General features: G+C 47.0%; 1 protein-coding gene across 1 annotated transcript in view; it reads left to right on the top strand.

The window, feature by feature from the left end:
* Window positions 1-23,473, top strand: part of TNIK (TRAF2 and NCK interacting kinase) — a 134,288-nt gene that overhangs the window by 105,873 nt on the left and 4,942 nt on the right. The window contains exons 17-30 of the mRNA XM_026045409.1: window positions 433-672; window positions 2,788-2,894; window positions 5,783-5,946; window positions 6,533-6,630; window positions 7,314-7,337; window positions 11,331-11,339; window positions 12,324-12,508; window positions 12,874-13,000; window positions 15,061-15,225; window positions 19,040-19,154; window positions 19,727-19,897; window positions 20,611-20,754; window positions 22,551-22,685; window positions 23,194-23,294. Of these exons, the coding sequence (XP_025901194.1) occupies window positions 433-672; window positions 2,788-2,894; window positions 5,783-5,946; window positions 6,533-6,630; window positions 7,314-7,337; window positions 11,331-11,339; window positions 12,324-12,508; window positions 12,874-13,000; window positions 15,061-15,225; window positions 19,040-19,154; window positions 19,727-19,897; window positions 20,611-20,754; window positions 22,551-22,685; window positions 23,194-23,294 (1,785 nt within the window). The remainder of the gene's footprint in view (window positions 1-432; window positions 673-2,787; window positions 2,895-5,782; window positions 5,947-6,532; window positions 6,631-7,313; window positions 7,338-11,330; window positions 11,340-12,323; window positions 12,509-12,873; window positions 13,001-15,060; window positions 15,226-19,039; window positions 19,155-19,726; window positions 19,898-20,610; window positions 20,755-22,550; window positions 22,686-23,193; window positions 23,295-23,473) is intronic.

Below are 23,473 nucleotides of genomic sequence, written 5' to 3'. Positions count from 1 at the left end.
GCACGACGTTCCAGGCGCAGGCTGGATAGCTAGAGGTTCCGCAGGCGCCGGGCCGTGTCCGTTTGTCCGTGCGCACCCGGCCTGGCCTTGCTGCCGGAGCGGCGCACGGGGCTGGAAGGGAGCGCTGCGCCCCGGGGAACAGGCAGAAATGGGCGGAACTGAGACGGACAGCTCCGACTTGGGGGCATTTCCTGGCTTTGAAACGCTGAGCTGTGAGACCACGATTTTTTAAGAGTTTTTGCTTTCGTTTGGTGTAAGTCAGAAGTTCCTGAAGCCGAGGCGGTGCTGGTCTAAACCTGAGGGGGCTTTTTAGTGCATCTGAACTGCTAATCAATATTTTTTTTTTTTGAAAAAACAATCAATTTTTAATTTTTTTTTCTAATTTATTTTTTCCACCTTGTACTGATAGTTCTGTTTTGACTTGGTGCTTAGATTCCACATCTGGTCACTGTGAAATCCCAAGGAAGCTCCTTGTCTGGCTCTCAGTCCCTGCATGAACAGCCCGCCAAGGGGATGGCTGGGTTTCAGGAGGCTCTGACGGTGGCCTCTCACCGCCCCGAGATGCCAAGGCAGAACTCGGACCCCACCTCAGAAAACCCTCCTCTGCCCCCTCGCATTGAAAAGTTTGACCGAAGTTCTTGGTTACGGCAGGAGGAAGACATCCCGCCAAAGGTAACATTGCCTCCCTCGCAGCACGGGAAAGGGGCAGTGCCGCCGCTGCTCCGCTGCTTGGCCCGCTGGCCGAGAAGGATCTCGAGCCCCAGCAGACCCATTTCTCTTCCCCCCGAGGATAAGAAGTCCTTCTGTTTAAACAGAATTGCAGGCACATAAAATTTGTCATAGGAACGAAGACAGGCCCTTGTAGCCCCATGCCATGGCTCCAGTTGTGAGCAGTGTTTGATGGAAGGCTTGTAAGGACTCCAGCAGCTTTATACCTCCGCTGACATTATGGCAGCATCTGGCAGTACCTCTTTAATTAAGACTCTTCTGCTCTGGTATTTCGATTGCGTTGTTTATGCACCTTCATTTTGGATGAGTTATAACTCGGCCATTAAAATTCCCCTTACAGTGAGTCAGCCCTCAGCCTGGGTGGATTTTTACAGAGGAAAGATCCTTCAAACTGATTAGCAGCAGCAAGGCAGGTAGTGTTTGTCCGTGATTGAGAGGCAGTTTTTTCTTTGGATTAACAAGCAGGTGGCTTGCGTTTTTAAGAGCTCATAGGCTCCACGGTGGTGTGTCACATGCAGTCCTAGTAATACTTTATTCCTGCTACCACCAAGTGATAAGATGCATCAGTGCTTGCTTAGAGGAAGGGCAAGGCAACAAGAAGACCCAAGCCCCGTACGTGCAGAGAGGGCCGCTCACCTCTGCTCACAAGTGATGGTCCAGCTCAGTCCCCACGTTGAAGCTGGTGAGAGCCAAGGCAGCCCATCCTCATACACTGACCCTGGACACTGATTTTGAAAATCCCTTGGGGTTTAATACTGGCTAGGTTGAAAACAGCACTGTGTGGTGCTGCTTTTTGCTCGAGTCTTTTGAGAGCAGCACCTATTTTAATTGCAGCCGTGCTCCATCACAGCACRGCTGCTGGTTCTTTCGGGCACTATGGAATACATGTCCCTACATTTGAGGAAACCCCAAGCTATGAAAAGCTGCCCCCACCAGTCAGTGCTTCACATTTAAAGCTGTTATATCTGCAGTAATAGACATGAAGGCTAAGTTCACATTTTACTGAGGAAAATAAATAGGAACCGGGAATCAAAGGACCGTCTCAGGAGCCTGGGCTGGCTGTCTCTGGGTCCAGCGTCTTGTTTCTGCCAGTGTTTATGACTAGATGCTTCAGAGGAAGGTAAAAGAAACTTGAAAAGTCATGATTGCAGAGTAACCTGCCCGTAGGGGGAATTTCTTTTTAGTGAATGAATAAGTTATTGCTAGCTGTGACGCAGAATATAAGGCTGTCTCTCGCTGAATCATTTTGGCTTGTCTAACATAATTGTGTGTTTATTCTCCAAAAAAATTACCCGATCCTTTTTTTGCTAACCCTGCTGAGCTTTTGGCCTCTCTATTGCCTGGTGCAAGGTGTTCCACAGGTGAGTGTTGCTGTACCTCCCCTGGCAGGCACAAGTACAGTGTGTTTTTCGGCACAGTGTGTTTTTGGTGCACAGCGACTCAGAACTCGGCTGCGGTGAGCGRGTGCCAGCCCGGGCGAGGCGCCCGCCCTGCCGCCCCGGCCCTTGCGTTGATTCYGCCAAGAATCAGTTCAGTTGGGCAGTTCAGCCTGGATTTTCCCACTTGCAGCCTGATTAACCAGCAGTCAGCACCTTCCCTCTAATAGCATATGTGCTGTACCCCATATGGACACCCCTAAAAATCCCACAGTGGCTGCTGAAATGTACTGCATAGAGAATCTTATATTAAAAACTCCACAGTGTTGTTTATTTTTTGTTAATTTAGACCACTTATATATGTATATATGTATTTATACATTCAGCTTTTGAGAAAAGAGGTCCGCTACTCGATGGTAGCACTGCTTTGCGTGGTGCTGTGGGCTTTTCTGTGCTGCACACCTCTGCAGCTCCTGTCTGTCTCATGCTCAGGTGGTTCCTTGTAAAAGCCAAGAGCTTTATGTTTTATAATTGCTATAAATATTGCATCTCTCTCAGTGGGAAATCAATTATAAATTGAATCTTAAGGAAATGCTGAAGCCCGATCTCTCAGAAGCGTGAGCAGCAGCCTAATTTAGTTGGGCAAGCTCAATAACTGTGACTTTCTCCATTACTTTTCCAGGTGCCTCAACGAACCACTTCCATATCCCCCGCTCTGGCAAGGAAGAACTCCCCAGGCAACGGCAGCGCCCTGGGACCCCGCCTGGGATCCCAGCCGATCCGTGCGAGGTACGGGAGACCGAGCGTGGTGGGCAGCAATAGCCCCTCGGTGTTAATAACCCATAGCTCATTCCAGGTTTCCTCTCCGTGCACCAGCTCCCAAGCCCTTTGAGCAGATGGGGGCTCCTTTTGTGTGGAAACAAGAGATTTGCAATACTTGTGTTGCAGCCCTAAGCTGTGATGCACTAGGCTCACATTTGTTGGTGTTTTGTATCACATCCAAGGGCTGGGGCTGTTTAGATTTCTGGTGCTTTTGCTCCCTTCAGACTGGTCTGAATCTGTTCTTGGAGGGGGTTTCTATCTGTATGCTGTGGAATTGAACAAGAATTTCAGCAATTTAACAGGAATAGGTCCCAGTTCTCCCAACCTCACCTCCTGCGTGTAGTGAGAAACATCTACAAGTTTCCAACTAGTCAGAGCAGATTTCCATGAGTAAAGCCCAAGTGTGCCGGGGACGTGCTGATGTGCCATGGTGAGAGCCAGGTCCTGCTGGGACACAGATCCAGTAGGAAAGCAGTTTTGACCTCCTAGGACAAGGGTCTTTACCCAGCTCACATGCCAGTGACATTAAAATGTTCCTGGGGAAGACAGAGAAGACACTGTAGACGTGTAGGAGTCTGGATAAACCCGTGATCCATGACGTGTGGTATGATGGAGCTCTCTGGTTTTCCATTTCTTGCCTTGTCCTTTTAGGTCTAGGTCAAGTAGTGAACGCTGGTGTATTTGTAACCATATGCTGTGTATCATAACCAGCTTTTCAGCATATGCCTTCTTTCCAGCTGAATGCCTGAGCATGTATCAGCACCTCACGTACAGCGGGCAGCAGCTTAGGTAGCTGGCAGGGGGAGCGAGAGGAGGAAGGCAAGAATCTTTTTAAATGACAGAAAGAAAACATTCATATCGTGGGGTTTTTATTGCTTAAGACTAAAGCATTCTAAGTTCTTGAAAATGCTGTTCTTCTTTTAGTTTAAYTCTTAAATACTAATTTTCAGACTATCACCTGAAATATGAACTAAAATGCAGTAGGATGCATAGTAGCTCTAGTATGTGAAGGTATCGAGTGAAAAATGATAATGTGAGACTGTAGGATTCCAGGTGAAGGTTACAGTGTTTCCCTCAGCCTCACCATCCCAGTCCTGGTCAATGCAGGCAAATACATAAGTTGCCAAGTTCCCAATGCATTTCATGAATTAATTTAGCCAACCAYACCATTTGAGCTGACAGCCTTCAGTTTGATGAAAATTGAAAATGATTAGACAGCAAAAAAGTCCATTAAACTAAATCATCAGTGAAATGATAACATTTCTTTCTTTCATGATAATGCAGCATTTCTCACATTGTCCTTTTTTAACCACTTCTGCTCTTGGCACTTGATTCCTCCCGTGCATAAATGCTAATATGGTAAAAATATGCTTTCTTTTGCTTGTAACACCCCTGTAATGACTGGGGAGATATTTCCTTGCACAGAAAGCCACTATCTTGCTTTTATCATTTTAATAAGTGCCTGTATAAATGCAAGATAACACTAGGCAGCAGTTTAGTGTAATATCCATGTTAAGGCCATGTCCAAGTGATTCTGCCAGTCACCCAGTCGTGGCAACAGGGCTGTGCCCAACCCATGCCGTTTGTGTCACTCTGATAGTCTCTGAGCAGCTTTGAAACACTCACAATACTCACAGCACACACCTTATATTAGTGCTCAATGCCTTTGATAACCGCATTATGTAATGTGGCAGTATTCCAGCATAATTTTAATGCACACAAGGTCCTAATTGGACTCTGTGGAAAAAGCTTTCTATACATTTTTAACAGGACTTTGAATAATAAGATCACTTGACAGAAATCTTGCATAAAAACAAATTGCATAACTCTGCATGAGCAGTCTGCTGGTGTCATTTTAGTACCAAATAAGAATTAATGTCCTAAAGGCATCGGATACCCTAAGAAATATTAGTCATTCTTTGTGTATCAAGGATGCTTTTTATTCTAGATTTATGTATGTTCAGAGGAGGGAAGAGAAATCAGGAAGAAAATGCCTGAAGTGGATAACAGGCGAATTTGAAGTGGCTGACATAGGAAACCATGAAAACTATAAAGTGTGAATAAGTAGCAAAAGTAATCTGCAGCCTTGTTGCAAACCTGAGGTTTTTTCTTCACTAAAATATTRGTTTTGAAGTGTAACAGCAAGTTGCAAATTCCTAATTATAGAATGAATATTGGTCAATTCAGATAAATCCAACAGTGCATGTCTAGAGGTGAAATGGAGTTCCAAGCAAGCAGTCTTCCAATTCTTGCAGCATCTCACAAAACAAGAGAGTACAGAATTGCTCTAATGATTTTTCTTTGTGGTTATGGTCCCGCTCCATAAGGATGTTGAGTGCCTGATCCTGCAGGGTCACCCAGCTTCCATGGGGTTTAGTGGGGTCAGTAGCTTGAGAAGACCAGACTTCAGCTCTGTCTTCTCCAGCAGAGGAGGTGTCCTGTCACCTCACATTAGGTCTTGCATAACAAACGTGGAGCCCAGTCCATCGGAGAGAGGCAGACTGAACTTTCCCATGGCCCGTTAGCTCTTGTGGCTCTGCTGTGTGTCAGCRTGTGCCTTGGAAATGCAGGTGCATTGGTGGAGCTCTGCAGGCTTCGCCAGCATGCACAGAGCCTGCGCCTCTACATCAGCTAAGCATTTCTGCAAGACAGCAGAAGATCCCAGGGTGATTTTAGGGCTTGTAGAAGCCGTTACCTACAGACATGTCTTCGCAGAATGTCTCAGCACGTAGGTTTGGTGGCTGTGACAGTGCTTTGTGCCTTGCTGCACGCGGCCACGGTAGGATCATGGTCCCAGTTGGGACAGAGCAGAGATGCGGGTGGCAGCCGCTGACGCCGTGTCTGTGCTCCCGCAGCAACCCGGACCTGAGGCGCACGGAGCCCATCCTGGAGAGCCCGCTGCAGCGCACCAGCAGCGGCAGCTCCTCCAGCTCCAGCACGCCCAGCTCCCAGCCCAGCTCCCAGGGCGGCTCCCAGCCCGGCTCCCAGGCCGGCTCCAGCGAGCGCAACCGAGTCAGAGGTGAGCAGGCTTCTGCCTTCCCATACCCCTGGCGAGCCCTTTTCGGGATAACACTTGCCCCTTGGCAGCCCTTTGCACCCAAAGCGTGAGATGGGAGCTGGGAAAGGAATTGGCCTCTAAGCAGCTTCCTCCAAAACGCTTGCAGATGAGAACTTGGTTAACGGTGGGTTGATGTTCCTAGCGGAACCGCTCCTCAGCATCTTAAAGCCATTCTTAAAATTATCTCCTGTTCTGCTGTTTAATCACGCCAGGAGCTGCTCAAGCACATACAGACAGTTTATCTGCATTTCTGTCACAGCCCTGGAATACAAATCCACCGAGCTGGAGCGCATTAAAACAAACGCTGCCTGCATGCTCTGAATTTTTTATGACTTGGCTAAAGATGGTGTGTCTGTTTGTTGAAATAATCACACTTCTCTAGGTAGTCAATAAAAGTAACTTATTGCCAATCGTCCTTTTGGGTTTGTTTTGGTTTTTACTAATGAGGGATGCTGAGACAGGTGATCTCCTCACAGTGTCAGATGCTGCAGAGCTGCTGATTTCTCCCACCTCTAATTCCCCACGTTCCTGCTCTCCTTTTGCCCAGGAAACGTGAAGCCAGAAGGGTCACCCGTGCTGCCGCATGAGCCTGCAAAGATAAAACAGGAAGATAACCGCGACGTGACGCGACCGAGCCGACCTGCTGTGAGTCTTAAATTATTTCCCGCAGGAATGTTGCCAACCAGATTGGCCATGTTTCCATTCGGTGCCATAGCACAACCTTGGGGACCCATAAAAAGAGGCTAGTGCCGTTGCTCCTGCAGCCAAGAGACTCGAAAGCAACGCTCCGGCAAGAGCCTGTGGGAGATTGCCGTGCTTAAGAGAGTGCATGATTTCGAGCAGGGACCCAAGCCTAGGGGCAAGCACTTAAGGCTGCGGGGTAGCCTCCAGCAGAGGCTTAAGTGCTTGGCTAGCTTGGGGCCGGCGTTGGCATCGGCGCATTGTTGTGTTCCGTGGGGCTGCCCCTCGCGGCGCAGGCTCCGCTCCGGCTCCCCGGGGAACCCGGCGGTTCCTCCTCCTCGCGCTCGCTTTGCGGCTCCGCTGGCGAAGGCCCCGCCAGGCCTCGCCCAGAGCCTTCCTCTCCGGTTTAACGTTGGTGACGTTTGTACTTTAAAACTGCAGAGTTGGCCTAATAACCTAAATGAATTTCCACTGCTTTCTCTTTTCTAAATGTGTATTAATGTTTTGTTGATGTTGTTTTTTTTCTTTACACTCCACAGCGTTGAGCTAACAATTCTAATTTTATTTCTAACCTGCTTGCCCTTCCTCTGGCTTTTTCCTCCCGAATCTGTTTCCTCTGATGCTGATTAATCTTCCCTTACTCACAGAGCTATAAGAAAGCTATAGATGAGGTTAGTGATATCTTTTCTCAGTGGGTCATGCCTATGCAAGGTCGCCTAGTTAGCGCTTAATATCAAACTGGGTTTTCTCGGTGCTGACATTCATAAAAGGTGGCAATGCAATCTTTTCAGACCAAAAGATTGTGTTTTCTGGCGTAGCGGGCCAGCAGAGGGGAGGGAGATGGACCGGTCGGTTTGTTCTGCTCCTACATGGGCTGTGTGAAACCCACTTGCATGGAGGCCGTGGCGAGGAGCAGCACGTGAGCGCTTCACGTGTCGCGGCCCTTGTGCACATTGGAGAGCGAGAGGAGGGTTTCCCCGCGCTCTCGGAGGGGCGCGGGCGGCGCGCGTGGCACGGCACATCCTGCTCTCAGCTGCAGCCCACGGGAGCCCATTGATTTCAGTGGGAAGACTGAGCGATGTTGAAACCTAATCCCAACAAAGGCACTTGGCAAGTAGAAGAAAACAGAGTAGTGGAGTGATTGTTCATTGCTGTGAACCAAATGGTCCGTGCAAATGGAGAGTCCCTGGAGCTGTCTTGGTTTACACCAGCTGAGAATCTCCCCCTCGTGGGCACGTGCCCTGCACCCGCTGCTGACCAGTGTAGGTGAACTCAGAATATTTGTGATTACCCCAGTGGCAACATTGCACAAGGGGCCAATCTTAGCTCCCCAATTGCCTTTCTTACCGGTGTTGAGATTTTCCAGTGACAGCTGCTCCTGACTGGAAAGGGAACTGCTGTCAAACCCAAAGCTCAAGTGAGTCCTTGCTGGAAGCAGCAAGGCCAGGTTTGGCTGCTGCCTCCACTGAGCTCTATGAGATGGCAGAGAGGAGGTTGAGACTGTCCATGCACGGGGCACTCCACAACCTGAGAAGTGACCCAGACATTTCCATTTTCCCTATGTCAAGCTTTTTCTTTTACTCTAAAAATTACAGCCTCATAGAAGAGAGAGTGAGAGGGACAGAGATAGACAATAACCATGTTGGGAGTAGRTCAGTTATACCCTGTTAAGATTTGATGCTGTGTAGAAAACAGTATGAACTTACTATGAACAGCATAAGCTTGCCGAGCTCATTCTAACATGTAAAAAGTTATTTTTCCCAGATTCATAGGTGTGAGGGCAGAGACCTCAAAACATGGAGTCTCTCATTCCCAGATGCCAGCTAAATTTGCCTGCCTAATTCCAAATGGGAAAGAGTTTGCAGACAGGTATTTGGGAACCTAGGGTCCCAGCCAGCRTGGACTGTCTGGATCTTGCTAGAAAACCTGTGTGAAGAGCAGGGTTTGAGGCAGTATCAGTTGAAAATTGCATGGTCAGACACCATGCATGGTCTTCRTTACTCAGTTTGACTGGGTCTTGAAGACTTTCCATCTACCCATTGCATAAGAAATACCTACCTGAGCTTCCAAATTTGACCAATGTCACCCTGGTGACCACAGTGCAATGACTGTCACATAGTTGATTGAGTGAAAAAGTTTCAAAACTAGCGTTCATGTGCAGATTATTGATTGATTGAATGCTGGTCTCACTCTGTCCTATTAAGACAGTGGATTCCTGAATTAGTGGTTTTATCAGACTTATATTTTATATGCACATCTGAAGATGGTGAGTTTTTAAATGTTCATGGGAAAAGGCTAAGCCTTCTTGTTATGTTATTTAACTTGTCTCCCATGTGTTTTAATGTGCACAAATCTTTCTTAACTGTGCAGTGGTCATTGAAAGCACCAGTATCAGCAGCCTCTGCTGCAGGCTGTTCCTGTAAGGAGTGAAATATATGCAAGAAGGAAAACAATGTGCTGGTTAGCTAATATGTTCTCTTGGATAAACCATTAGCACTGGAGTTTGTTTAATGAGGCGGCTTATTAAGGAAAAAGCACATAAATCAGTATCTAAATAGAGGCAGCCTGTATGCTAAGTCCCAGTTAAATAAGCTATGCGATTTGGGAAACCAAACTGACTTGATTCCAGCAAATCTAAAGAAGTCTTTGTAATTAGAAGTAATTAAAGAGCATGGGTACTGCTAACTTCTCTATTATGTCACCTTCAGTAATAACATTTCAGACACATTTGGAGCTAGAGCGCTCGCCCGCTAGTTGTCAGATTGTTTTTGGTCCAAGTGCAAGTCAGTGAAGCCATTTAGTCCTACAAAGTGCTCATTATCTAGCGAACATGATAGCATCAAAGAATTAACCATCCTGAGGCAAAGCTTTAAGTAGAAAATATGAGTTATCTGATGATATTGTCTGGGGCTATTATTGCCATTATAACTTCCAAATTAGCTATTAAAAGCTAATTAAGTGGAGTTTTAAAATATTTGGCTAACTACCGTGTAGTGATGACCGCAGCAGGCTGGTGGCCTCCGTGCACGGATGAGCTGTGCGGGATGGAGGGAATGAGGGACGCAGCGGGATGAGCCTCAGCGCTGCCCTCGCTGAAATCCCTGCACTGCTGCAGCCCCGGCGGCTTCGTTTGGATCTGGGAGATACAAGAAGGACAGGTTTTCCGTAGGGAAGAAAGATCAGCTTCCCATGCTGAGAAAGGAAAGCTGAGCTTCCTTTCCCTGCGGCAGGAAGCTCAGCTCCAACTGTAAGAGGCTCTTACACCACCTTCTCCCGAAGCCCTTCATAACATTGAGAAAGCTCCGAGCCAAATGGAAGGAAGCGCTCGGCAAAGGGTGTATGTTGGGCTCTAAACTGGGCGCATCCTTAGGCCGTTCAGGTTTCAGTGACTTCTTTAGACGCAGAAGCGAGCGTGTCATAGAAGCTGCTGCAGCATTAATGAGAGGAATTAGTTGTCATGACTCCAGGTTTGACTATGTTTCAATCCCAAACATGTTGGCGTCAAAAATAACTCTTTAAATACCATGTTCTCTCCTTACTCTTTATCAAGAGCCTCTCCTTAAAGTTGCAGGGGGCATTTTGATTTGGAGAGGGTTGCATGGTGCTTGCCAGCTGGGTCTGATGTGAAGCAGAGATCGATTTATTTCTTTTCTTAAAATAGACTTTTTTTTTCCCCCGCTTGCTAATATTTATGGGTCTGGTGCAAAGTCCTCTGATGTCCGTGGGACACTCTCCTTCATGTCAGTGGACTTTGAACCACACCTTCCCATCTAGTCTTGCTCTTCAGCATGCACCAAATTTCTAAGCTGCTATTCAGAGCATGGATAAAACGAGACACTTGAATAACAAGTTTTTAGAGAGGATTGACATTACTCCTCGTGTTTCTTCTCTTGCCATGTGGAAAATGGTTAGCATTGGTGGAGAGGAGGGGGAAAGATGGGATTTTCAAATGGCACAGYCAGAAAAACTGGAAGGATATTTGCCCCAACAGCCAAAACAAGTGGGGTCGCTTTGGTTGGGAAGTTGGCCGGAGCCAACAGGGCATTCCTGGGAGCAGAATGGGGTTGTCCACATGCCAGCCGCCAGCCACCAGCCCCGCCACGCTCCAGGGGCAATCACTTTCCTTTGAATTTCAATGATGGATCCTTCCTGAGAATGCCTCATTGCAGCAGCCACAAGGCAGTGTGACCTGAGGGCAAAATTTAAATGCCAATAAAGCGTTTGCGTTTGMTTTGTGTAGAATTAGGGATAAATGATTGCTCCACTCGAAGCAACGAGTTCATTTTAGGTTCTAATCCAGATAACCCAACAGAGATTATTATGTCCTTAGGAATAGCCAATAACTGCAGTACAAAACGCTTGCAAAATATTACTGATTCCTGATTAAAAATAAACTGGGTTTCCATCTCAGCAATAGAAGTTTTTTTTCATCGCTTTCTTCCAATGTCGACGGGATAGATTTTAGAGCTCTCCCTTTACAAATGTAATTAATATTGCTCTAGTCGCTCTGCTGGAACGGGAAACTGGAAATTTGTGGAATGCAGTAAAGAGAGAATATGGCCATAAGACAACTGTGGAATTTAGTATTTTTCAATGAGTTTCTTTCTCCCTAATCCTTTATCTCTGACCGAATGCACTGATGGCTACCTCGGTCACTAATATAGGGAGAAATGGTAAGACTGGCAATTGCGATGCTGTGTTCGTCATGTGCATGTGTTGTGCAACGGAGTTCTCTAACCCATTCTAATTAGAGCTCTCATGCTTTTTTGCCCTACTGCTTCCCCCTGCATTGCTATAAAAGCATGTAAGATAACAAAAAGTCTATTTTCTACACGGTGCCTGCCATGTTCCTTGTTTTGAAATAACAGTGTCTATTTTATATGACTGTCGGGTCTCAGGCCTCATCAAAGTCATGGTAAACTGAAAACCGAAACTGAAAACTGGAAAATTTCGGATAGGGTTTGGGACTATTYCTATCCTTTCTCTCGTTTCAAKTTTTTTTTTTTTTTCCCCCCTTAGCTTGTAGGCTGTTGCATTTCACATAAAGTGCTTAATGGCTCCCACTGCAGGATTTTTTTTCTTTTAATGATTTGATTTGATTTGATTTTTAATCCTGTGGCTGGCTCAGAGCCCGGCACAGCCCCGCAGCCGCAGCTCCCCCTCCGGGGGAGACGCTCTCATTGCTTTCTTCCCAAATGCATTTATTACAGAATAAATACAATTTATGGGGTCTCTCTGAGAAGTCTGAAAGAAGAGACAAGCCTGCAGGAGAAATTCTCCAAGCCTGTCTTTGAAATTACACTGTTTTCCAGTTTACTATGATGGTGACTGAACTTCACCTTTTCCAATAAGTATACTTTTGTCGTGTATATACATATAAGTGTGTATATATATACACATACACGTTCCAAACAGAAAAAGAGCAGGTTGGCTATTGATTTTTCAGTGAGCATAAATCAGTTTTGTTTTGTTTAATAAATGCTACATGCTACAAACATTGTCTTACGTTTGTCTCATGTTTGTAACGACTCCGTACAGCTATTTCTTGTTGCTCGTGCTGTTAGCATTGGCTTTTGAAGAACTGTGTGTTGACCTTTTCCTTTCTTTAAATATAATAGCTGCTGGTTCCTTGTTCTCTTGCCCCCCATCCCCTTTAGGACCTGACGGCCTTGGCCAAAGAGCTGAGGGAGCTGCGCATCGAGGAGACCAACCGCCCTCTGAAGAAGGTCACCGACTACTCCTCCTCCAGCGAGGAGTCGGAGAGCAGTGAGGAGGAAGAGGAGGATGGTGAAAATGAGGCGCAGGACGGCACYGTGCCGGTCAGCGACATCCCGAGGCTGATGTAAGAAGGTGTTCCCTTGGGGGGTGCTTGGTGAAGCTGCTGGGTGGTCATCATTGGGACACACGATACTCACGTGTGTGTGTCAAGAGTTGTTCTCTGACATGTTGGAGTCTCCAGTGCACTGCTCCCCTCCTGGGGGACAAGATGAGGGATGAGGGTTGTGGATCTTTCTTTAACTTCATTAAAAAAAGAAATGATGGCAGGTCGTGCAGAGCTACCATGTCAGGCTCATAGCAAAACTGCACCAAAACCTCCTTCTTCACCACTCTTCCTATGAGACATGAAGATGCATCACCCTCACTTGAAATAATACTGCTGCATTGGTATATATCTCTGTCCCTAATGCCCTTCTTTTCTGTCCTCAGACCCACAGGAATTCCTGGAAGCAATGAGCCGTACAACCTGGGCATGGTGACGACCCACAACCTGGAGACATCCCATGCAGATACGTTTAGCAATATTTCAAGGGAAGGGACTTTAATGGTGAGGGAGGTAAGTTGTAAAACAAACATTTCCATGGAGCATCTTCAGGAGGTTTTGTCCATGTAAGCACAAAGAGTAACTGTGCTGGGTATCCGGAACACAAAATGACTGAGTAAATTGTTATCGTTCATGACCTCACAGGGCAATTTACACTGAGCAAATGTGACAAGCACAAATGTTTCTCAGAACTACAAACAGCAGTGAATAGTATTACCGTGGCACAATGGAGTGGATTCTGCTATAAATTACTCTGCTGTAAGCCCAAAATAGCTCCAGGCAACAGAAGTTATCTTCCATTTACAGCGTTTATTTAGTACGCTTGGAGTCTGGCCCAAAGTTTCTCTTCTCCTCAGCCTTTCCTGCCACTCAGCTATCAGAGGCGTCCGGCTGATGTGCGGCAGCCACCGGCGCTTGCGTGAGCGCTGCTCGTGTTCAGGGAGCCCACTTGGAAAATCCACTTGGAAAATCCTGGCCCGCTGCATTTGTCAAATTCTCAGCAATCRAATCTGCCCCTTGTCCCCACCTGCGATTCTCAGGCGCTCAGAAACAGGCAGTACGTGGACAAAGCGCTGTGGCTTTGCCACTGCTGACGGCGTGTGTTGAAGGAACAAGGCATGTCTGGTTGGCTCTAGGACATCTCAGATTGCCCTGATCTCTGTCCGTATTCTGCTGTTCCTGTCACACACTGGTGATGCCATCAGAAGTGTAGGCTGGTAGCGACTGTGCTGGATGGGAAGGATTAGGCTCTGCAAGTGGGTAAAACTGGGATGTCCTTCTTCTGTCTGGCTATAAGGAAGAAGATGTGAGAGGATGAGGAGGCAGGGGAGTTTGGACCAGGCAATTGTAAAGGAGGCACCTTCAGGGTAGTTGTGAAGTAGGCTTGAGTTTTTTCTCATTTCTTTATATAAAATACTCACGTGAGGAAAAAATATTTTGTGCAATTTTAGAAGAAAGAGAAGAAGTGGCAAATGCAGGCACGCAGTGTTTGCTGCCTCCCAACATCAGTTTCGGAGCTGGGCAAACTGTATTGTAAATGCAAAACTGCAAATGCAGGCATCTGTGTTCAGGGCAGAGAGCAGTCCTGTGCTGGATGCTGCTCTTGTGCTCCCCATCTGCAACCACAGAAGTCAGTGGCGAGACCCAACCAGTGCCAGCAGCTCTGGATGAAGGGCTTTCATGCCCTCCTCCACAAGCAGGGCAGCAAGATGGGTTAAGGTGATGTTAATGAGTGAAAAAAGAAATCTTCAGAAGTGATCAGAAGACTGGTGAGCTTGTGCAAAGGGATTTTTTTCATTAACCCTGTAAATGGGCAGGTCTAACAGTCTCACTGATATGCTACGGGTATGTGGGATCGTCCAAACAGCGKATTCCTCAGACAGGAAGGGAGGGGAGAAGATTCTGTCTTGGATTGAAGTATTTACCTAAAACCTCAATGGAGSAAAGTTTGCTCCACAGAGATGTCCAAGCTGGTGACTGTAAGGGGAGCTTGGCACGCAGCGCACGGCAGGGGTGGTTGTGTGGACGTGCGCAGCGGCAGCGCGGATGCTGTTCACTGCTGTTTGGTGGTACAGAAACATGCCACGGGGCTCTGTGAGCATTTGCACATCCTGCAGTCGGGCTGCTTGCCGTGGTGGCTTTGAAAAGCCATTCAAGGTACCGCTGATGAAAGGGTCAGATTCAAGGGTCAGCCATGCCACTGGTCTGGGAAGCAGAGCTGGCCATGGCGTGGCCATGGGTTTGGCACCCATGGTGGTAAGACCAGAATCTGGACTGAGATGCCTCTTTGAAACCAATGGTGACCAGGCTTCTCCTCATGCTGTAATGTGCCTCATTACTCTGGATTGACTTTGAGATTAATCCCATCTTTATATCTCCCGGGGGGTGGTTTGATCTGATCTGCTGCTTGCCAGATTGCATGGGGGCAGAGACAGCAGAGAGGGTCCTCGTGCTGTGCTTGCTTCAGGAACTGGGTGACTGCAAACRACTTGGTTTGGGTTTGGTTTTTTTCTCCTCTTTTTCTCTTTTATTTCCCCCCCTCTCTTCCTTCTTCACACCTTGTGTCTCTGCAGACCTCTGGTGAAAAAAAGCGCTCGGGCCACGCAGCCAGCAATGGCTTTGCAGGCCACATCAATCTGCCTGATCTGGTGCAGCAGAGCCACTCGCCCGCGGGCACGCCGACCGAGGCGCTGGGCCGAGGCTCCACGCATGCGCAAGACATGGACTCGGTGCCTGAAGTAGGTGGTGGGGGCTCCTCCTTTTCCTGGCATCGCCTCACCMGGGCATTAACACCTCTGTCTGGCGAAGGGCCTTTCTCACGTTTTGTTCTTCCCTGGCTTTTTTTTGCTCTTCTCTCTGTCTCTCTGTCAGTCTTGTGGGAATAAAAGGGAATAAGTTGGATTATTTGTATAGGGCTACATATTCGGTGCAAGTTTGAACCTGACTTSATCCCAAGCAACCACCTGTTTCTTTGGTAATGAAGGCTTTAATGCTGCCAACATATGTGAAAATCCCCATTTTTTGGCACTTGGAAATATGAGAACATGACACCCGGTGATGCTACTTTTTTCCTCTGGGCCAGGCTTCTGCCTGTTGCCATCTCTGTTCTGATACTGAACAGGACCTCAAGGATTGACAGAAATTACAAAGCCGAAGAAGTTCAGTGAAATAAATTCTTCAGGCTAGAAAAGGTTTCACACACCTGTAAACGTGTGTGTTTAGTCACAGCAGAGTAGTTCTTCCTAGTGTCTCTTTTACAGGGACATGTTTGAATGCAGTCTTTGTACAGAACATAAACAAATCCTAACAAGCACAGTATTTTATCCCTAAGACAAGGGAATTGGTGTGTCTTGCTTATCATTACAGACTGGAGGGACTATACACATTTTCCTCTATTTTTCCATGAAAAGTCACCCCATTTTCTGTTAAATAATCTAGTTCTGTTTTTTTTTCTTCTTGCTGGACCTGCATTAAGCGTTTTGTCATCTTGTTTTCTTTTATGAGTATGATGTTTGTAGTTTACTATCAGTATAAAAATTGCTTGTAATTTTGCATTGATAAAATATCAGAACAGACGGTGCTTGACTTGACCTCAGGTTTTTCTCTATTTCCTTTGAAAGCAGCGATGAGACAGCTGGTCCTGAAAGTAGCACCTTTTAGAGTTACTCCAAGACTGCTTAAACATGGGCAGACAAGCTGCAAGGATTGGGTTTAAATATATTCATTTGTGGATTACCAACCAAGAAGAAGTTTTCCACTTCTGAGTCTGCATTTTTAGGACCRACTAAGCCGGGAGTGGGTGGAAGCAGAAAGTTACGGATTTAGTTCTCAGGCTTCCAGTCGTGCAAGCAAAACTATCCCTGCCCGTCTGGCAGATAGACGTCTTGTTTGGAAGTTGGTCCTGGTAGTTTGGCCATCCACGAGTCCTGCGCTTGCTCCATGCAGTGGGACAGACAGCTGGTTTCAGTGCATCAAAGGCCATATTCGTGCATCACTGCTTGTTTTAACAGCGTTGCTTTATAAAATGGCTGTTGGCAATTCAGGTTATTGGAAGGGACCCCCCCACATCATTTCATCTGCAGCCTGATACTGACTCAGGATGAGACAGGTGTGAAGAAGGTTGAGCATGACCTGAAGCAAGGTGAGGTCTTAATAGTTAAATAACAGATTTGGAAATTACTAAAATGCCAGTTCTTAGGAGAAGAGCAGCTAAATCTGAGCAAAGGAAAAAAGATGCTGGGTGCATCCACATGAAGGATTTGTACATCATAAGTCATTAATTTGAAAGCATCTGGATCAGGAAAGGATCTCTGTAAATACTGAATTTTTTCTTCTAGAGCTGCTTGTCTTTATGGATAAACATTCTGTGCAGGAAAAAAAGGTGTTTATTGTGTATGAATGAAAGAAGGCAGGGAGTATATCTGATACGCACATGCAGACGTTTTGGCCATACAGTACCCACAAATACGCTATCTTTTCCTGCAGTATTCCCTGCCTCAGGCAGTAAACTCTTTTCACGGTTCTTAGTTACCCTTTATTTTTTGGGAAATTCATGCAGTTTCTATGGAAACAAAGCGATGTGGGGAAGCTGTTGGCAGGCAGATAGCAAGCGAAGCAGGAAGCGCGGCGCGCGGCGGGCACGGGAGGTGGGTGCCCRGCAGAGCCGGAGCCGCTCCAGCCCGGAGCCTCCTCCTGCGCCGCGCGCTCCGGCCAGGAGGCCTCTCCTGTAGTTTCCACCCSCCGTGGTCTCTGGCCTGTGGTCCAAGTAGAATTTGCTGCAGTGAAATACTGGAAATGTGCAAAACAGGGGAGCGCTCTTTCCAGCTCTGTGTTCACTCTTCGACTCATGAGGGTTGATCTTCCCACCTGCCCCATGAGAGCTGCAGTTCCTCCATGCAGCTCAAGTGGCTTCTTCTGAGCAGAGCAGACCCACGAGGGACACGGGGCCTCCCCCATGGGCGCTTCTCTCCTGCCTCATCATTTTCCACCTTGCTTGCCAGCTCACCTTGCTGTCTGTTTTTTTTTATTATTTTTTTAATTGATCTTATCCATGCAGTTTGCCAGCGTGGGGGCTGCCAGCTTTGGCTTTGAAMATGGACGGCAGGGATAATTCTGTTGGCTTCGTGACTTAAAAGAAAGCTGAGGAAGATTTACTTTAGGGAAGGAAAATGTGAACGTCCCTGCTGTTGTTGCTGCTGCAAATTTGATTTTCTCTGCTGTAACGGCTCTTAATATAGGTCATAAATAAAGAATATCCTAGATAAATAGTGTAATAGGAAAAATAAGCTGCTCAACAAAGAGGAGAGATCGTGTCACTTTGACTCTCAAGATAAGGATTTCATTTTGCTTGGGAGAAGGTCTTAACCTCATTTTCTGCCTTAACAAAGCACTGGCTTCAAAAAAGGGCAGTGTGCGGTTAYAACATATTCTTCCCCAAATTCCCTTACTGAAGTATTGGCTCTGCCATTCCCTGTGATATGTTCCAGTTAAGTTCTGATCGCTTAGGAATGACCTCTTCTGCATTCTCACTYGAAACGACGTAGACAATTTAAAAGACTGTATTGAAATTGCAGATAACCCATACGTGATCCGTGTGTGACGTACACATGGTATGTGCTGCACGCTGGCATTTGAGGCGGGTGGAGCAGTACGGGCAGGGCAGACTTCTCATGGGTTTGCATATCAGCTCTCCTTAAAAAACTCTCCCTAGGTAACAGTACAACTCACCCCAAACCCTTTCTGCTTCCCCACACTCAAGCACACAACCTTCTCCCAGGTCTGAGTAGCCAGGCCTACGAAAGGGACACAGCTCAGACAGGCCTTCGTGACAAGTTTGGGAGCAGTGACACCACAGCCCAGCAGAATGAAGAACAGGCATTTCACTTGAGAGCTGAGATGCTCTGCTCTCCTTTCCTGGGAGAAGCAGTGTCTTGGTCTCTAGATAACAGGCATAACCCTGAAGCAGCACTGTGGCTGCAGGAGCTCTCTTGTGCAAGCTTGACACGTTCCAGAATAGGTTTTTACAACSTATATAGTTGAGACAAATGGCCCGGTCTCCCTTCACACTGGGCCAGGGAGGCGCTCGGCTGAGGCCCGGGCACGAGGAAAGCGGCAGTCACCCGCTTAGTTCCTTCTGGGACGTGCTGCACACAGGGGTTACGCCGCRGAGCCGAGCGACGCCGTGGGCTTCCTGGGCCTCGCAGAGCTCTCCTGCGGGGCTCATCCGCACGTGTGAGGTTGGGAGGCCTTGGTAAGGTGGAGATGAGGGTCCTTCTGACTCAGATATGGGAGCTTCCTGGCTAACACGGCCCCAGCACCGCTCGCCTGCTGCTCAGCCTTGCACCTACTGCTGCTCCGCGGGCTTCCCGGCATCCCCGCTCGTGTCTTCCATGAGTGACTGGGGGAGGAGGAGCAGATGTTGTGGAAGGTCCCCAAAAGTGGAGGGTTCACAAAGAGCACAGCAGCAGCAGGCACTGGGGGTGCTAATGGGGTTCTCAGCTTGTATTATCGTAGTTTCCGTGCTCTGAGCTCTTGCTCTGCTCTGTTTTCCAGTACGGCATGGGAAGTAGCACCAAAGCCTCTTTCACACCCTTTGTGGACACCAGAGTGTATCAGACCTCACCTACTGATGAAGATGAAGACGAAGATGAAGAATCATCTGCTACTGGTAGGAAGCAACGTGCATGGGCAGGCCCCACGAAAGCTAGCTCGTGGAAGCTGCCTATCCACACCAAATCTCTTTCAGATTTCACTTACTCTCATCAAAATGCTGCTCGTATTTGTATCCTCRTGCTCTCCAATTTCCCACAAAACCTACAAAAACCATTAAAATACCACAAGAAGGAGAGCCCTCGAGAGAGAACAGGGAATAGTAAAAATCCATCTATCCCTGACTGCAAGTGCAGCTGGCAAAATTGTTGAGGCTGCCTTTGCAGACCTGGGGGATGGCAGACAGATCCGGAAAGCTTGCAATTGCTCAGGAATCACGGAAGAGGGCTGGATGTGGACAAACAGGCAGAGAGTAGTGTTGGTCAACTTTGTAGGCTGGATTGAGAGTCTGGGCACGTCAGCTACATCAATTTACTGTTGGTTCAAACCCACAATGAGCTCCTCTCACAAAACTAACCTTGACAAAAAAAATTAAAAAGAGTAATTTCTTCCTATTTTCCCAAATCCTGAGAGCACAAGTATATAGAGCTCATGAATCATGGCTCCTGGATTGGTTTTGTGTCTTTCCAGCACTGTTTACCAGTGAACTGCTGAGACAAGAGCAGGCCAAGCTGAACGAAGCGCGGAAGATCTCCGTGGTGAACGTGAACCCCACCAACATCCGCCCCCACAGCGACACCCCCGAGATCAGGAAGTACAAGAAGCGCTTCAACTCGGAAATACTCTGTGCTGCTCTGTGGGGTAAGCTCCTCATTGCCAGCACCCTCTGCAAAGCTCCCAGGAGCACCTGGCTAGCAAGAAAACACAAAGATTTTACCCCAGACTGAGCCCCTGCCGCAGGTGGTCCTGCTTGCTGTGCTGCACAAGGCAAATGTCCATTCTGTCCTTGTGGCCCTGAGCATGTCCTAACTGGGCCAGGAGTTAGGCAGTGACACTCAGCCCCGTTTCAGCTTATGTGATTCAGCTTGTGTTTGATTGCTTGGAGACTGAGCCTCCTGTCTCAGGCAGCCTCGTGCTTGTTTCCTGGGTGCCATCCAGCAGCTTGCATCACATATGCTTCCTGTCGAGGCCATAGTGTGGCAGTCCAGCTCCTAAGAGCCAAGATGAGATTTAAATTATCAAAAGTACCTTTGTGGCTTCAAATCAATAGTAAATCTGTCATTATCAGTTAAGCTTTTTCTTCCTGTTTTTTGCCTGAAAGTAAGCATTATTTTACTTCCACTGGTGAAAGCATTGTGGAAAGATACCCAAGTGTGAAATACGTTAAGTCTTGGTTTTGCTGTAAGAGTGACCCTTGATGTTAATAGGAACACCAGCCTTAGTTGCAACTGTTACTCTGTTGGTGGTGCATGAAGTAGGAGAAAGTGAACACAGGACACAGTCCTTTGGTGCAGGCCCTCATGTACCACAGCCATGGATCCCAATGYCAGTTGTCCTCTCTGTTTCATGCACAGGTGTAAATCTCCTGGTGGGCACAGAAAATGGCCTGATGCTGCTGGATCGAAGCGGACAAGGGAAGGTCTACAACCTGATCAACAGACGGCGATTTCAACAGATGGACGTGCTAGAGGGCCTTAACGTCCTCGTGACAATATCAGGTGCGGCYGCTGCTCCCTCTGCGGTTAATTAACCTTTTCATTTCTGTTCCCCAAGCAGCTGCTGCTCAGACAAGATGCAGCAAGGAGGGCAGTCAGGGCCTGACAAAGCAGCAAGGGTCTGGGTGTATGCGCAGACCTCTACTCAGGCACTTGACCCACCTCAGGGTTGAGTCTCCAGARCTCCCAGCTTGCGGCCATGGGCACTTTCTGGCAAGAGGGTAAAACCACTGTTGTCAGACCAGCTGCCTTCTCACAGACAAAGGAGCATGGCCTTTGGTCCCCCAAAACACGGGTGAAGGAATCAGGACAGGGCCTTGTCCTGCTGATACCTGCCTGGCAACTCTCACAGAGAACAGCAAAAGAAATGCTCATTAGAAAAACTGCTTAATATCCCACTTCTCTTTATTTTCATGATGTTCCATATTTTTCCCTTGGCTTCCCTTGTCCATTAGACTGCAAATTACTGTTTTCTTAATTCAGGTCAGTCTCTTCAAAAGATGCTGCTTTGTGATTTGCTTTGTTCTGCAACTCCATGTGTTTTTAAGCATAGAGCTGTAGGGGCGAGGGGTTTAGCACAGCTGCAAGATGAACAGCAGGGTAGAGCTCCCCAGGGGAGTATTGGCTCAGAGGCTGTGATGAGAAAGAGCTGTGTGGGGCTGTGGAAATACGTTAATGGGGCTTAGCTGACAAGTCTCTCGGTTTGTACTGTCAAKCTGTTCCTGCTGACCTCAGTGGAAGCTATTCTGTGTGTCCCTAAGATGGCTTTGCAGCAGGGAGGTTTCTAGCCAGCCTGTAGCCACTAGAGGGGACAGAGACTTGCAGACATGTGCAATTGCTTTGGTGCCGTGTAGCCCAGGGCAGAGCAAACGAGGAGTTTGTGCACCACATTAAAATCATGCTTCAGGATGGGCCTCAGGTGGGCTGTGGATAGCAAGTGTCAGAAACTGCAAAAATATGGGAACGGTAAAGGAGAATTAGGGTGCGAATACTGGCCAGAGTTGTAACGTGTGGGTGAACTGGTCCCCGAGTTTGTCACCAAGAGTGAGGGCAGAGTCAGGCTCTTGCTGGTGCCAAAGGCACATTTTGCTTAGCCAGGTCTCTAAAGTATTGCTGTGGTAGCTGGGAGAGCTAGTCAGACGTTTTCCAATTAGGATTTTTTTTTTCCTTCAGAGAGTGGTCATTTATAAAACCCAGGAATTTTTCAGCTATGTAATTGTGTCTGTAGAACTCTCTGGGGAGGTGTTTTGGTTCCAGGATGGAATTACTGGTGTATGAAGCAGGAGAGAAAGAAAGAAACCAAACGCTGGGTAGTTYAGTGGTTGGATAAATTACTGAGAGAGCTGGGCTCATGTCTCTGCTTTGCCTGATTCTCTGTCTTTGCACATTTATTTACACAAAATGGAACRTTTCCAGCCTGTGAGTGAGAGAGTCTGTCTCTTATTTCACCCACCTGCAGTGTGGGAGGCAGAAGTCTGGTCTCTGCTTTGCATTAGGCATGTGAAGTTACCATTTTTTTTTCACAAGAAAAGAATACTAAAGCCCATTATTTTTTTATTTTCAACATCACTGAAAAAGAAAAAAAAAAAAAAAAAAAGAAAAAAACCTTAGCTTTCCACTTACTAAGTAGAAATAAACACTGAAATCTCAAAGTTTTCCATGGAAAAGCTTTCTGATCACTCACAGCAGCTGTGCCACAGGGAGAGCTGGAGCCCAGGACTGCCTGCAGGGCTGGGGCTGCGTGTTTTCTCTTCATTACTTTTCATTAGCTCTTACTGGAAAGTCTCCTCTCCCAACAGGAAAGAAGAACAAGCTACGCGTGTACTATCTCTCCTGGTTAAGAAACAGGATTTTACACAACGACCCCGAAGTAGAGAAGAAGCAGGGCTGGATCACAGTCGGGGACTTGGAGGGCTGCATCCACTACAAAGTTGGTGAGTGGCTGGGATCTGCTGTGCTGGGGAGGTCGCTCTTAGAGGCTGCGCTGCCTTTTTCATTTGTCTGCTGTAGGTGGAGGAAAGTTTAACCTGAAGGGAGAATTTTTGAAGAAAATATCTCTGKTAAAATAGCTCATTGTTAAAAATCTTCCAATTTATCTGATGAATCATTTACTACATTAGTTGCAGGTAAAAAAATACTTGATATCTTTCRGGATTTTTGGACTGTAATCCAATCTGATCTGGTTTTCTCCATATTTGTAGGTGATTTGTTCTATGGAAACATTATTGCACAGAAGATATTTTGAACATAGATAGGGAGACTGGACAAGAATTATACGTAGACCACAGCCRTGAATAAACTTGATATTCATCTATAGGTGCACACCTTACCAGATGGCAACCAACAGAGAGATAGCCTTAGAAGCTCTTCTTGGAGATGAATTGTTCGGTCTTGTTTGAATGAAAGTGGATGTTTTAAAAATCAGTTTTATTTTGATTCTAGTGAAATACGAAAGAATCAAGTTCTTGGTGATTGCCTTAAAGAATGCTGTAGAGATATATGCTTGGGCTCCTAAACCATATCACAAGTTTATGGCATTTAAGGTATGTTTATCTTCTTACCAAAATACACTCTGTAATTGTAAGCACGTGGGATTTCTTTGCTACAACCCACACTTTCTCTGCTCTTTCTCTCTTTCATCTCCCTCACATTCCTTCAGAGACCTTTCTTCTGTAACACCTGCCAAAGAGTGTTTTGTACTTAGTACTTTAGAGCACCTCCA

The sequence above is a fragment of the Nothoprocta perdicaria genome, unplaced genomic scaffold (genome assembly GCF_003342845.1).
Source record: "Nothoprocta perdicaria isolate Ctin4 unplaced genomic scaffold, notPer1 scaffold_4, whole genome shotgun sequence".
In the NCBI taxonomy this organism is placed as follows: domain Eukaryota; kingdom Metazoa; phylum Chordata; class Aves; order Tinamiformes; family Tinamidae; genus Nothoprocta; species Nothoprocta perdicaria.
This window is presented reverse-complemented; position numbering and strand designations above follow the sequence as displayed.